Raw genomic sequence first — 16547 nt, forward strand, 5'->3', positions numbered from 1 at the left:
AAACAGTCAATAGCTTTGTAGCCAGGCTGCTGTTTGGACAGAGAAAAGAAATGAACCAAGTTTTTCCACATCCTTGGTGACAGTTTGATCCTGAGTTACTAAAAGGAAGGTTTCCCATCTCCCAGTTTAAGGTAGAAAGTATAGATTTGAGACACATAACTATTTTTAGGAAAGGTCCAAACTATCATTGCAATGAAGAGATAGAACATATTCAGTCCACAAAACGGATCAGGATTTATAGTAGATCTCCTGCCTCTGCATTTCTCGATAGGAATAGTCAGCATGGATTCACCAAGGGGAAATCGTGCTTGACTAACCTGATAGCCTTCTGTGATGGAATGACTAGCTGGATAGATGAAGGGAGAGTGGTGGATGTCATCTGTCTAGACTTCAGCATGGCTTTTGACACTATACCTCACAACCTCCTCCTGGGCAAGCTCCAGAGGTGTGGGATAGATGAGTGGACGGTGAGGTAAATTGAGATCTGGCTGCATGGCAGGGCTCAGAGGGTTGTGATCAGAGCTGTTGAGTCCAGTTGGAAGCCTGTAGTTAGCGGTGTCCCCAAGGGGGTCAGTCCTCAGTCCAGTCCTGTTCAATTTATTCATCAATAGCCTGGATGAAGGGACAGAGCACCCCCTCAGCAAGTTTGCTGATGATATGAAACAGGGAGGAGTAGTTGATACCACAGAGGACTGCACCGCCATCCAGAGTGTCCTGGACAGACAGGACAACTGGGCGGTGAGAAATCTCATGAAGTTCAACAAGGGGAAGTGCAAGGTCCTGCATCTGGGGAGAAATAACCCCAGACACCAGGACAGGCTGGGGACTGACCTTCTGGAGAGCACCCCCACAGAGAGGCACCTGGGCATCATGGTGGATGAAAAGTTGACCATGAGACAGTAGCGTGCCCTCATGGCTAAGAAGGCCAATGGGATCCTGGGGTGCATTAAGAAGAGCATCTCCAGGAGGTCGAGGGAAGTGATCGTCCCCCTCTACGCAGTCCTGGTGAATCCACATCTGGAGTATTGTGAGCAGTTCTGGGCTCCCCAGTACAAGAGGGATGTGGAGGTGCCAGAGGGAGTCCAGCACAGGGCTACGAGGATGATCAGGGGCCTGGAACATCTGCCCTGTGAGCAAAGGCTGAGAGAGCTGGGCCTGTTCAGCCTGGAGAAGAGAAGACTGAGGGGGGACCTGATCAGCGTGTATAAATACCTCAAGGGAGGCAGTGAGGAGGAGGGGGCCGGCCTCTTTTCGGTGGTGGAAAGCGATAGGACTAGAGGAAACAGCCACAAACTGAAGCACCAAAAGTTCTGCAGGAACTTAAGGAAAAAATTAATGACAGTGAGGGTGACAGAGCCCTGGCACAGGCTGCCCAGGGAGGTTGTGGAGTCTCCTTCTCTGGAGATCTTCCAAATCCGCTTAGATGCCACCCCGTGCCACGTGCTCTGGGTGTCCCTGCTGGAGCAGGGGCATTGGATTAGATGATCTCTAAAGGTCCCTTCCAACCTTAAGGATTCTGTGATTCCATGATGGGTAATTCTAAATGGCTCTGGATTTATAGCAATTTCAGCATGTGGCACAAGGTCAAGAGGATTCATTTTGAGAGTAAGGCAGCTAGAAGTTAGGATGTTTAACATTAACCAGTGCGATTTTAGGACTTTTAAGATGTAGACATTATTATTTAGCCTCATGATCACAGGCCCCGATCCTCATAGGAGACTTCAACCACCCTGATGTCTGCTGGGATAACCACACAGCTAGAAATAGCCCAGGAGGCTCCTGCAGAATGTTGCAAATAACTTACTTATTGATGCAAGTGGAAGATGAGCCAAAGAGGAGAGGGGCACTACTGGACCTGCTACTAGCACAGATGGTGTGGTTGGAAATGCAAAGCTTGGGGGCAGTCTAAACTGCAGTGACCATGAAATGTTGGGAGTCCAAGATCCTGTGATGAGGAATCTGAGCAAGAAGTAGGATTACAACCCTGGATTTCAAGAGAGGTAACTTTGATCTCATCAGGGACCTGCATGGAGGAAAGGGTTCAGGAGAGCTGGCTAATATTCAAGCACTACTTCCTCCAAGTTCAGGATCAGTGCATTTCTACAAGAAAGACTTTCCTAAGGAAAGTCTTCTTCACCAAGAGGACAGTAAAGCAGTGCAGCAGGGTGCCCAGAGGTCCCTTCCAATTTGATTTTTAATGATCCTATATAAATAATCTGAATATTGTTAAACTCCTTGTTGATTAAAATGTTTCATGTAGAAAAAGTCAATAGTCTCAAGATCATCTAAAAAATCCTCTTTATTTTCCCTAAATATCTGTGATTTTTAATACGATTATTTGCATTCTTTTAAAAATGTCTTCAAGATCAAAAAGGGTAAATCAGGAGACGAGATTGTATCCTGCTCTATTAATCTACACTTTTCCAATTTCTAATTATGATCCATTTAGTACCAAACATCTGGTCCATTTTACAGTCCTAAGGGAGGTGAATATTTAAGCTTTGCAATGGGGCAAGGCAACTTAGAGTAATACCACAGATTTTACATCTTTAATTAAACACTGACAGTATCACACAGAATCACAGAATATTTAAGGTTGGAAGGGACCTCTAGAGATCATCTAGTCCAACCTTCCTGCTCAAGCAGGCACACCTAGAGCATGCAGCACAGGGTGGCATCCAGGCGGGTTTTGAAGACCCCCAGAGAAGGAGACTCCACAACCTCCCTGGGCAGCCTGTGCCAGGGCTCTGTCACCCTCACAGTAAAAAAGTTCCTCCTTACCTGGAGACAGAACTTCCTGTGCTCCAGCTTGTGGCCATTACCCCTCGTCCTATCGCTGGCCACCAATGAAAACAGCCTGTCCCCTTCCTCCCTGCATTCTCCCTTCATGTACTTATACATGTTAATCATATCCCCTCTGAGCCTTCTCTTCTCCAGAGAAAACAGGCCCAGCTCACTCAGCCTCTCCTCGTACGGGAGATGTTCCATTCCCTTAGTCATCTTAGTTGCTCTTCTCTGGACCTCTCGAGAAGCCCAGAACTGCCCCCAATACTCCAGGTGCAGCCTCACCAGAGCTGAGTAGAGGGGCAGAATCACCTCCCATGACCTCCCATGGCAGCACTCCTCCTGATGCAGGCCAGGATCCCACTGGCCTTCTTGGCCACGAGGGCACACTGCTCACTCATGGTTCTATAAGGTTTAGTAGGATACATTTCTCACTGATATGACTCTAAGGAAATGTCAATATAAACTTGAAATACTGCAGATACTGCAGTACTCCTTTATATGTCTCACTGCATCATTTTTATGTAGCTGAAATAGTTCTACAACATACACTTGCTCTTATCATAAATGTTTAATCACTTTATATTATTTTGATCTTCTGTTGTAACTTATTGCAAGAAACAGTATAAAACTGTTCTGCATGGAAATCTTATAATAATCAAATGTTTGTTTGATTCAACTTAGTTGCTACAATGGATTTCAGGTCTAAATTTGATCTACAGACAAGAAATTCAAATATAGCTCTAACAGAAAAAAGGGAAAAATGTCCAAAGCTCTTCCAGAGTGTTCTATGAAGGACCATAGTAAGAGTTCTGCCGCATAACGGACTTTACTAAAAAATATTCATGTTAGCTTTTCATTTTGCTTAATATCACCTCCTGTATTTCAAAAAATATTAAATACTTTCTTAATATTCAACAGAAATATTAAATTTCCCTCTTGAACTAAATATTGAGAGAAGCTCTGGGAAACTTAAATACATCTCCGACATATCTGATCAGAAGAACAAGTGATATTTTAACGTTAAATTGTACTGTAAGTGAAAGTAGGAGACCTAAAGGGATATGGTTTGTCCTTCAGTTTCCTAAATTGACTTGCACGCTATCAATTAGGAAAAAAAACATTCTATTAATATGACTGAAAAACTGCTCAGAGCTCCCAGTTTGTTTTTTTTTAGAGGAGAATCCATAGCCCTGAGATATTCAATGTAATGTAAAGGATGTTTTATAAGCCTCAAAATGGGAGTTATGGCTGTCAGCAAGGAACTGTCTAAGCTAGCTGGTATTTATACAGTGGGGAAATTTGAACTCACTTCCCAGGTAATAGGCCAAATAACTAAGAGAGGCCCATTCTCATTTTGTTTGCATAAAATTGGACAGGTCTGAGAAAAAATAAGAACTTCTTCAGAAAAGACCATGCACTACAGAATTGTGTCATCTTTTCTTAACACAAATTTATACAACGAACATCACCAGGTTCATGATCGTGAATGAAGATGGCTGGCTGACACTGCATTTTCTACATGGATTCCAAGACAGTAGATATGCCCAGAGAAGCTTTACTAGACCGAGTCCTCTGGGAGAAATGAGAGGACTGACAGGCTTTGAAAATTCCAGGGCTTAAATATCAAATAGTTCTTAAACTGCTCAGCAGTCTTGAGACTTGTGTGCCCCAAGCACAGTGAGAAGCAGGATTTATGTACCTGGGGAAGATTAGTGTTTAAAGTTTAGGTACAAGAAATAGACAACTATTGAATTGAGTTACTGAGAGTTTTTGTTTTTATCTGGAATGCATAAGTTTCATATTTTAATTATGTCAGAGAATCACAGAAATCTGGATCTTCTGCTAATAATTCCTGCATATCATTCCTCAACCAAGCCATTTTACTTTCAGGATTTTTGCAGTCATAAAATAAATCTTTACTCTCTGCAAACTGACTGAGCAAAGGAAAAAAAAATAAAGAAGGGACAATATGATAAAAGCATATGGAGAGGAAGGTAAGGGGATGCTCCTTCTCAGGAAAATTGTGTCTTACGTGAAGAATCTTATCAACTCCACAGAGAACTGCAGTGACCCAGGCAAATAGTTACAGGCAAATAGAGCAGGCAAATAGTTACCTGTATCACTGTCCTGGAAGCAGACTCAGGAAAATTCTCTCTGCTTCTCACAGCATCACAAGATCACAGAATGGTTGAGGTTGGAAGAGGCCTCTGGAGATCATCTAGTCCAACCCCCTGCTCCAGCAGGGACACCTGGAGCATGTGGCACAGGGTCAAATCCAGGAGGTTTTGGAAGATCTCCAGAGAGGGAGATTCCACAACCTCCCTGGGCAGCCTGTTCCAGGGCTCTGTCACCCTCATAGGAAAGAAGTTCTTCCCCATATGCAAGTGAAACTTCCTGTGTTTCAGTCTGCATCCACTACTGCTTATGATATTGCTGGCCACCACTGAAAAGAGTTTGGCCCCATCTTCTTTACATCCTCCCCTCAGATATTTCTACATGTTCATAAGATCCCTCTCTCAATCTTCTCTTCTCTAGGCTAAACAGGCCTAGCCTAGCCTAGTGGCTAAACAGGCCACTTAGTCTTTCCTCATACAAGTAATGCTCCTGCCTGATGCTCCTGGAGTAGATCATGTTCATAGCTCTACTCCACTAGAAGTTCCACATCTTTCTTGCCCTGGGGAGCCCAGAACTGCACACAATACTCTGCACACAGATGCCGCCTCACCAGAGCTGAGTAGAGGGGGAGGACTGCTTCCCTCCATCTGCTGGCAACACTCCTCCTAACTCAGGCCAGGATCCCATTGGTCTTCCCGGTCACAATGGCACATTGCTGGCTCATGCCTAACTTCTTGTTCACCAGGACTCCCAAATCCCTTTCCACATAGCTACTTTCTGGTAGGTCAGTCCCTAATTTGTACCAGTGCCTGGGTTATTCCTCCCTAGGTTCACTACCCTGCACTAGCCTATGTTGAACCTCATAAGCTTCCTCTCCATCCAACATTCCTTTTCATATCCCTGCATTCTCTGAAAATGTTCTCATAGTCCTCCAAAGTGGTCTGACGCATTCTTCTTTTTTACCAAGAGCTCCTTGCCCATCCATGCAGATCTCCTGCAACCCTTGCTTAACTTCTTTCTCATAGGAATTCACTGATCCTGAGCCCAAAGAAAGCAATGCTTAAATATTAACTAACTCTCCTGGACCTCCTTTCCTTCTATGGTCCTATCTGAGGGGATTCCTCCCTGAGGTCACTGAAGAAGTCAAAGTTAGTTCTCTTCAAATCCAGGATTGCAATTCTACTTCTTGCACAGCTTCCTCATCAAAGGATCTGTACTCCAACATTTCATGGTCACTGCAACCAAAACTGTCCTCAACTTTCCCCTTTCCATCCAAACCATCTCTGTGAGGTAGCAGCAGGTCCAGCAGAGCCCCTCTCCCTTACCTGTATCCCAAATTCATCTGCAGTGTTCTGCAGGAACCTCCTGGACTGTCTCTTCCTAGCTGTGTTGTCTTTACAGCAAACATGAGGGTGGTTGACATCCCCCATATGGACCAAAGCCTGTAATCATGAGCCTACTTGCAGTTGCCTGTGGAAGGTCTTATCCACTTCCTGATCAGGTGGCCCATAGTAAACACTCACCACAGTGCCACCTCTGTTGGCCAGCTTTTTAACCTTCACTCACAGCCTCTTGACTTGCACTTCATCCTCCCCTAGGCAGAGGTCTATGCATTCCAGTTGCTCTCTCACATAAAGAGCAGCTCTACTAGCTTGCCTTCCTGGCATATCCTTCCTAAAAAGCAGAAAGCCATCCATGGTCACATTCCAGTCATGAGAGCTGTCCCACCATGTCTCAGTAATTGCGGTGAGGTCATGACCCTGCAGCTGCATGCACATCTCCAATTCTCCTTGTTTATTCCCCAGACCACATGTGTTTACAGAGAGACATTTGACTTGTGTGCCTCTCTCTCTAGCTGGGACAGCTGTAACATGACTGCATGCACCTTCAGTAGCTCTCCTGTTTTGCTGTGTTCCCTCTCCAGGCATCCTTTGTTATCTCTGATATTAAGTTAGAATGAGTGGAGTGGCATGTTATCCCATACCTTATGGCCAGCCTCCCTGATAATTCTCTCTTCCCTGTCGAATCTGGTTTAATGTCCTAGCAATAAGCCAGCTAGCTCATGATCCTCTTCCCCATTTGGGAAGGATGAATCCCATCCAATGCCAGTATGCCATGTAAGGCTTTCTGTTGTTGAAATACCCAAAGTTTTGGCAGTGGCACCAGCGATGGAGCCACATATTAATAGACTTTATCCTTTTGTTCCTTTCTGAGTTGCTGTCAGCACTGGGGAGAATGGACTAGAAGATGACTTGTGCCCCTGAGTTCCTGAACATCCATACCAGTTCCTTGAAGTTCCTTTTCATTGCCCTCAGGCTAGGTGTTGCCACTTCCTCTTCTCCCACATGTAATACCAGCAACAGGCAAGAGTCTGAGGGTTGAACCATGCTGAAAAGTTTCCTCTTGACATCTTTATCGCGGGCCCCAGGAAGGCAGAAGGCTTCCCTTACAGGAGAGTCTCCTCTACATATTGGACCTTTGTTTCCCTCATTGTGGAATTTACTCACAACTATAACTTACCACCATATGAACGGTTGGTCCATATGACTTTGGCAATATCTCTGGTGGAGAGGGAGCCTCACCTTCTCCATCCATTGATTGCCTTTCAACCTCCAGGGCCTCATATCTGTTGCACAGGGGTACCTGATTGATAGGGTGAGATGGGTGAAGATGAATCTCACCTGGCATCTTGAGGCTGGATTTTTTTCCATTTGTTCTCATTTTTGTAACTTCTAGTGTATGTCAGCCAGGGGATGGATACTGCATTCCCTTGTTGTTGGAGAATACCGGGTGCCTGTTCATGTTTCATATTTAGGCCTCAAAGATGAGCTGTGACTTTTAAAAAAGGAAAACTCTAGTTCCTGTTTTATCCAATGTGCCTGTAAATAATAAAAATAATACTCTCAAATTTAGAGTATAATTTCTGAGGAAACCCATGTAGACCAAGAGCCTCTCCCTTTCTTTAGTTATAGAAAAATATATTTTCCATTTGACTGGAGATGCTTAACCACTTTCCATGCTGTGCTGAGCTGGAAATGGGAAAGGGTCAAGCCATAACCTTTACAATGCTCTTCAAATGATTTTTATTTTCCGTCGCAGTTGATATTTTGGATGACTTCATAGCTGCCTCATATCCATTATTACAAGTAAGTGCTGGCCTCATTTAAGTATGATAGCTTTATTCCCAGAATAATTATTTTGGAAAGGAATTTGTTTGCATTAGGATAAGTGGGGGAAATGACATCTTGGCACTGCTGTTAGAGGTGATAGGCATACAGTGAAGGATTAGCAGAAGTATATCGAGAATATTTGCTGAAAATAGCTAAAATAATACTGCACAGTATATCCTTGTGGAAACCCTTGAAAACAAACAAGAAGGACCATAGCATTTGATCCTACCACTACTGATTACAATTTTCATATATTTTTGCAATTTCTTTGTTCTAGTGAGTTAAACAAATCATGTAGGTAACTAGATATCATGTAAAAGCTAGGTGTATAGCTCTGTACTATAATGTTGTCTATATTTGTCAAAAACCTTACCAATTTTAAATTAATACTTTTACTAGGTGTCAGCTAATTGTTATTATAAATGTTGTTATTTCTTTTTGCATTTCAGTTATTTGGTTGTTTCTTGGCATGGGAGACACGAAATGTCAGCATTCCTGCTTTGAATGACAGCAAATACATTGGAATGAGCGTATACAATGTGGGGATAATGTGCATTATTGGTGCTGCTGTTTCATTCCTTACTCGGGACCAACCCAATGTACAGTTCTGCATTGTTGCTTTAGTCATAATATTCTGCAGTACCATTACACTCTGCCTTGTCTTTGTACCTAAGGTAGGTGATTTTTTTAAATGGATCTGGATTTTTTTCTTCTATACTCTTCAGAGTATAACTTCATTTTTTTCTTCTATACTCTGAAAGAGTATAAAGAGTATCCTCAGGTCGAGTTTTCCATGCTACTACATATTTCTCATGTACCCTCAAACAAGTTATTTAGAATGGCTGCTTATTTATCTGTAAAACAATAAGGCTTTTTAATTCACTGGATTGTTGTAAGGTTAAATATGTTAAAAACTCTAAGATATTCAAGTATGGTAGCAAAACTGGGTTTACCAGTACTTCACAGAGGAACTATGTATAGACAGTTGCTGACATTGGCTGTATTTTTACTAACTGATATATTAATGGACTATATGTGGCACAGACTTAGAAGCATATGTTTGATTTTTTTTGCTATTTTGGGGAGTTTGATAATGTATTTATCATACATAGTTGAAAGAACTGAAAGAACTGAAGGTATTTGCCAATCAACAGATAGAATTTGATCATTTTACTGAAAGTTTAAACATAACTATGAGAGACATTGAATGAAGATAAAACAAACTTGGTTTATCTTGGTTTGTCACGCCAAATCCACATTGAGACAATTGCAAAGTGAGCATCAAGGTGCAAGATCTTTAATCTCTGCTAAATATTCAGGTTTTCCAAATGTCATTCACTAGTGGTCATGTTCAATAAATTCACGACTAGGAATTAAGGAGCTTGGAGTGATTAGGTGCCAGGTCTAAGTGGCTTCTAGCAAAGGGACCAAGAACTATCTGAGTAAAAGAAACAAGTAGGAATTTATCTCAGCATATTCTCTCAGAAAGAAATTTAAGGCACAGACGAGCAGATGCATGCTGACCTTTTCTGATCTGCAACAAAGCCGAATAAGTCATTCTGCAGGACTGATGACCCAGAACATTTTTACAAGTTGCCTAATTCACTTCTTAAAGTGAGAAAAAATAATAATAATAATAAAAAAAAAGATATATACAATCGTATTCTTATTCTGGATCTTAGGAAAGAATCGCAACTTCATTATAAATTAAAGGAACATATTCACAACAGCAGTAGAGTACTTCAAAATACTGAAAGATTGAAGACTGTAAATTGAATAAAAATGCATATTAAAATTCTGCTGCTAAAAACACCTTCATGAAATTTCATGTATCTCTTCAAAGAGAAAATATTGTGACATGCTCTTCTGCCCCTTTACTTTCATGCTCTTTTCCCCATACTCCTTTTCTGCAGCCACAGGTTCTGAAATGTATTTTTTGTTTCCTCTTCTACTCCGTTACCTGCTCTTTTTTTCCTCTCTTCCTCTCACTCCCGCCAATTAAAGGGTTACTCACTCTTCCTCTTTGTTCTTTCTAAGCAAAATAAAAACACAAACTGTAACCTCCTAGCAAAAAGTGTTCATCCCATTTCATGTATTCTCAGGTTTCAAAGTGCTTAGCTACTTTTCATTAAAAATGATCCCTGGATAGGGTACAGAACAGAGTTGGAAGCAGAAGCTGGAATGCAGCATTTCTTATGTTGACTTAAGTACTCACATAGCTGGAGATTTTTTTTTTGTTTTCATACACCTGTATTTGACTGGCATTTCTTCTTGCCATGAGGTGGCATGGCTACAGTAGGATGGCTGGAAAGAATTCTCTCCTGCAATCTGCTTAGATTTCACAATTTGCCTACTTGACAAGGGTGCGTTCAGTCCAGTCATCCAGGTCACCAGTGAGGACATTAAACAGCTATAGCCCCACAATTTATCCCCGTAGGACATCACCAGCAACTGGCTTTCATGAGCCCTCACCCAACAATTTAGTTTTTAATCCACTTCATAGTCCTCTTATCTAGTCCCTACTACCTCAGTTTGTCTTTCAGGACTGGACTCTGGAGCTTCCTCAGGGCTGGTCTTTGCAGGAAAGACTGAGAAGAAGGCTTTGGGTACCTCAACCTGGCCCATGTCCTTTGTCACTTGAAAATGAAAACTTACTTTCTTCAGAAATAGTGTATGATCCCAATCTGAAGAGCTGGTCTTTAAATCTGTATCGTGGACTGAGTGCTTCAGTACCTGATCAATTAGGTTTCTCACTACCACAGTTTAAGTCTTTATTTCATGTCTCATTAGCTGTAGGAATGTTTTATGCTCTAGAGAACAAAGGGAGCCAATTCTAAAATGAATCTGTATTAAAAAATCCAAATATATTATGCATACAAAATAATTCCATCCTTCTTAGGACGGGGAGTTATTTCAACTTTCTCCACATATGTCTACTACTTGGCAAGTAATCATGAATTCTTCCTTTTCCAGGATAACATGATGTACACTCTTACCCTTTCCAAATAGTTAATAGCCTTCTCTTCTCATGAGACTTTCAAATTGGCACTAAGTGCCAATAATACTTACATTTGTTTAATTTAAATATGTTTAAAGTGATTTGTTTATTTGACCTATTTTTGTTTGGAGGGTTTCTGGGTTTTCTTTTTTTTTTTTTTTTTTTTTTTTTTGGTCACTAAAACCAAAATAAATTGTTCTTCTCTCCAGAGTGTATGCCTTCTTTCTGTTAATACATGTCTTTCATGTCTTTCTCTGTATGTGTCACTTGCAGCGGTATAAATTTTACAGAAAACTACTGGGGAAGATGGCTTACTGTAGTTTTTTAAAGAGAAAAAAATGCATCCATTGATATAAATAAATCACATAAGGAAAAATATATTTGATTAAATACTGAATTATATTTTTAAGTGATTAAGAAATGGTTAAATAGATATGATTTTTGTCTCTAATTTTTGGAAAACTCTGTACAAGACCATTTTGATTCAACCTGTTCTGTGAGGTCATTAAGAAATTAAGTATTGCTCATGGAAAGATTTTGCTTTGTACTTAAAATTTTTACTCAAAATTCAGAAAGAAATGGATTATCTTTCAATATTTTGGGATACAAAATAAATAATAGTTAAGTAAAAACATCTACAGGATTTAATATGAATTTTCCCCTTTCAGCTCATCACACTGAGAACAAATCCAGATGCAGCTACACAGAACAGACGATTTCAGTTCACTCAAAATCAAAAGAAAGAAGATTCAAAAACATCAACATCAGTCACCAGTGTCAATCAGGCCAGTACATCTCGACTAGAAGGATTGCAGTCAGAAAACCACCGCTTGAGAATGAAAATAACAGAGGTATTTTTTATAGCATATACACTGCCTATGTCACATAACTTATTTTAAAGCATCTATCCACAGAACCAAATTGTCCCTTAAGCTACAAGAACCTTACCTTCTTTCTTATAATCTGCTTAAATATTGACTATTTTTAGCAGAAAAAAATAGCTTTGCCCCCCAGCAAAATATTGAAATAATAGGAAATAGATTACTTATATTAATTCATGATTAAAACAGCTTTAGCAGATTAAAATGAAACTTCATTCATAAGAGCGAATTAACCTGTTGCTTCAATCAGATATGCTTAGCACTGTATAGCAAGTATAGCAAGTGCAACATTTACATATAACTGTAACAGACACTTTCAACCCAAGGCCACTGAAGATTTGTTTTGTCTTTCTTTTTGTCTATGGCTGAGCTCAGAGATTGCTTTTGCTGCTGTTTCTCAGCCTCCCTGAGAGTTTGCTGAAAAGCGGCCAGGCAGATTTTAAATCTGCTAAGAAACCATATTACATAGTTTCTTAAGCTAAAAGTGACAATTATGATCATGTACCTGGCAAAAAGCACCATGAAGTTTACTCTGACTTTAATAAAAAAAAAAAAAGGCTAGGCACATCAATTCCATTTTGGCTCTAATATGTATATTTTTAATTACGTGACTTTTATTTATACCGAGAGACAAGATGTCCACAATTGACCTAAATTTTACCAAAAATTATCCCGTTCTTGCCTATCATGTGAAATATTCTTATATCTGAAAGAGTTTTATTGCCATCATTACTTCTTCATTCATGTGAATCTGAGCTAAAGACAGTTGCCTATGAAACCAAAATGCATTCACTTAGACTACTAAAGACTCAAAAAGCTGTAAGTTTTCCTGCCTTTTAAAAGAAAGTTCTTCAGCTTTGCAAGTTCCCTTTCACATAAGAAACTTGCAATTTCTAATGGAGGCTGGCTACTGACAATTTCAGTTTCTTTTTCCTGCTGCAGTTTTTCTCTTAAACCTCACAAGATCTTGCCATGTGCCTTACAAGAAACAGGAATGCACTTAAATCAGTCCCAATACACTTTTCAGACTTCTCATGAATAGATTAAACTAAATTCCCAGACTCAGTAGTGTTTCATTGTCAAGGGGATTCGGAACATGTTCTTCCACAAGGTATGCTTACTTACCTTGAATTACTTACTCCAAGCTCTATAAGGAAGCAGTATAAAATTAAATTCAGCACTATTTATTTTGTTTTAAGTCAGCATTAGCTTGATATTGGACCTGCCTTAGTCACCATATCCTGAGCAACTGTTCACAGAGAGCATTCCAAATTCCCATTACAGTGCTTATATCTGGTTGTTTTCAACTGAGGACATAGCCAATTAAATACAAGATAGCATGTGGGGAAAGCTGTGTTCAGCTCCATGTTAAAAGGAATGGGTACAGTAGACCAGCAGAACACATTTTTGCATTCCCTCTCTTTACCTTCAACCTTCAAGGATACTTCAGTGGAAAAGTTTTGTTTATTCCTCTCTTTCTAATTTTTTTCCCTGATGGAAAAACATGCTTTCAATGGCAGCTTAATGCTAGCTATCAGATTATACATTTTTAGACATGGGTGAAATTTTGAAATCATAAAATATAGAATGCCCTCAGCTCCAAAACTAAAAACTAAGAGTTTGATTTCTTTTGTAACTACACACATAAAAAGTCTAAAAGGATTCTCTCTAAGAAAGGTAATAGGAATAAAAATAACTTTTAGGGAAAATAATCTGGTAGAGTTGGCTACAGTTAATTTCATGTCCAAACATGTCCCTGTTGCCATATTTCAGTGACATTCTGCTAAATTTTAGTTACTTTTACAAGTAGCTATAGCTATGTATCTCACATTTGTATGCATAAATAATAAATAGTTTAGAGGTTTCCCATTGAGCATTCCAATGCTCATCGCTTTCTTATTCAGCAGAATATCTGACATTTAGACTTTTTTTAGACTTATCAACTTTTGATTCTCGTTCTTCTTTACAGTTTCATTCTGACCTTGTAACAGTTCTTATCCTTAGGCAGCCTGTGTGTACAATCTCACAGCTGAACGTGGTTTGCTACAAACAGCATGGTATTTTAGAGGTACTAAGAACACTATATTTCCCACACAGTGAATGCACTACCATGCTTTTCTGATCATAGAAAGCTGGCAGTTACTGCAGATAACCTGAGGCAATGGTTCTTGAAGTTTTAATGAGTCATACTCTTTGTGTTTGGCAGCTGGACAAAGACCTAGAAGAGGTCACAATGCAGCTGCAGGACACTCCTGAGAAAACAACGTACATTAAGCAAAACCACTATCAGGATCTTAATGACATTCTCAGTATACGGAACTTTACAGACAACAAAGGTTAGTAAAGCCTTTAATCAATTTTACCCATCGAAAGCCTGACTACCAGTTTCAGTGGATTGAACACTCTAACCTTGCTAAGCCAGATCTTTAATATTTTGCTTGCATTATGAAAAGCATGCAGAGACACATAGTAAGCTACATATTGTACACTGAATAGTTATTTCTTTGTTTGTATGTCTTCTTCCATTGTGTACCTGCCCTATGCATATAATACAGATGATAAAGCATAAAAAACATTTTAAAACACACTTGTGTTCAGAATTCAAAAGGGTTTTTTTATGTGCTGAATGGAAGGAGAAAGTCCCAAAATGTTTCACATATGGGAGTTAATTGAACCAGCTTTCAGCTCTAGGAAGTCCAGTTTTAATAAGTGCTTGTCTTAGTAGGATATTCAAATCCTGCCTTTGGATATGGCTACCTATCACAAAAGAAAGATAGTGTAAATATTTCATGCCAATTTGGACTCTAAATGTAGAATTGAAGGCATTCACATACAAGAATTCTTTCCTAGAAACTGATAAAAAAGGGATTTCACAACTACTGCAATATTCCTAAATTGTTTTTACCATGTCTCTTGGATCACTCCCTCAAGAAATACACCCAGAAGAATTGTTTCTGTGAAAGCTATTTCACTTTGGGGAAGAAATAAGATCTGGTACACAGTGCAATAAAGTAGAAGCCAGGCACCCAGCTTCCATTTCTGACTCTAGCATTGATAGATTCTGTGACTTTTGGTGAATCATTCTGTACAGCTGAATATCATTATAGCATGTGAGAAAAGTAATTGGCTTGTGTTGGAAAAGCACAGACTTGCCTGTTTGTTGCGATGCTAGGCTCAAGCTTCTTATTACTGTGGCAGTGTGAGCTTACTTAAATGGAACAGAGGTAATTTCCATAAAAATATTTGTTGAAGAATGATTTTTTAACAACAGCAACAGATCATATGTTATTTTATAATATACTGAATTATTTGTTGGGTAGGATTACTTTTTTTTTCATGCAGTTCTATGTTTTAGCCTGGATAGATACTTGGCTGTGTAACTTGTGGCAAAAAATTGGTAGCTCTCCATAGAGTTCCCACTTTTTTTTAATTAAAAAACAGGAGGAGAGGGAAAGGAGGAAAAGAAAAATGTAAATAGCTGCTGGAGGCGTGTGATTATCGGACTGAGATCAGCAACAAGAAGTAACATCAGTGAGTGGGATGAACCAGTTTTACCAAGTGTTTGAAAGGAACATGTAGAATGTTCCACTCATGTCAAATGCTCCAGGAAAAACGATAAATAATGAATAATATTTCATGCAGAAAAGATATATTACATTGTGCCAAATAGCTGTCTGAGTTCGGGTATAAAAAAATAAAAATGATCCTCAAGAGGTATGTTGGGAATAAATTTAGGACTGAATTCTCTGAATGCTTCCAACAGCAAGCAGTAGGATGTTGGCAAAGAAATCGAGGAGAAAATGTAACCTTTCTGCATTTACTTGTGGTTATCCTCAAGAGACATTGACGCCCAACTGCTGCTCTAAGCTCTAGCAACTAGGATTTTCTACAATCCTAAATTTCCCCTGATACAATTCCTTAACCTCTATATTTCTGCTACTCAGTACATAATTAAAACCACTCAAACCTATGTGCTATTGGGATTTACAAGGTAGATATTCTTCTATATAACTGCAGTTCCTAGGCGCAGTTTTCTGGGTGGGCCTACAAGATCAGTCGCTGCACAAAAAAAAAAGAAGAAAAAAATGTTTCCCGTGGCTATCCTTGTACTATATAAACTAAATACAATATAAAAGTATGTATTATATAAATATATTCTGTATCAATACATACTATAAATTATTATATTGTTATAATTATTATATAAATAGCAGTATATTAGGTGTTATATTAGTGTTATAAATATATATTAAATTATTATATTAATATGCTATTAATATTAAAATAGTATTAATGTTATTAATATTAAAATAGTGGTTAATATACTCTTCTATATATATAGAGAGAGAATATAGAAATATATGCTGAATATAATAGAAATGAGAAAGATCTGTATCCCAGCTTGTAACTAGCATTTAAAGCTTGGCCCTGCACTTTGAAGGGCCTTTTAATTTCATTCCCCAGACGAAATTAAGGAGTATCCTAATTCTGATCTAAGTCATATCGGGTTAGAAACTCTGATAATCACTTCTAACAATCTAACAGGTAGCCTCTGACCTACCATATTAACCAACTCTTGCCAGCCTCCTGTCCCAC

At 39.4% G+C, this 16547-nt stretch overlaps 1 protein-coding gene across 1 annotated transcript in view; it reads left to right on the forward strand.

Moving 5' to 3' along the window:
* GABBR2 (gamma-aminobutyric acid type B receptor subunit 2) overlaps positions 1-16547 on the forward strand; it is a 349731-nt gene that overhangs the window by 316205 nt on the left and 16979 nt on the right. Inside the window, exons 15-17 of the mRNA XM_026034555.1 lie at positions 8522-8746; positions 11739-11921; positions 14158-14287. Coding sequence (XP_025890340.1) covers positions 8522-8746; positions 11739-11921; positions 14158-14287 — 538 coding nt within the window. The remainder of the gene's footprint in view (positions 1-8521; positions 8747-11738; positions 11922-14157; positions 14288-16547) is intronic.

Source organism: Nothoprocta perdicaria, unplaced genomic scaffold (genome assembly GCF_003342845.1).
Source record: "Nothoprocta perdicaria isolate Ctin4 unplaced genomic scaffold, notPer1 scaffold_147, whole genome shotgun sequence".
NCBI classification, from domain to species: Eukaryota; Metazoa; Chordata; class Aves; order Tinamiformes; family Tinamidae; genus Nothoprocta; species Nothoprocta perdicaria.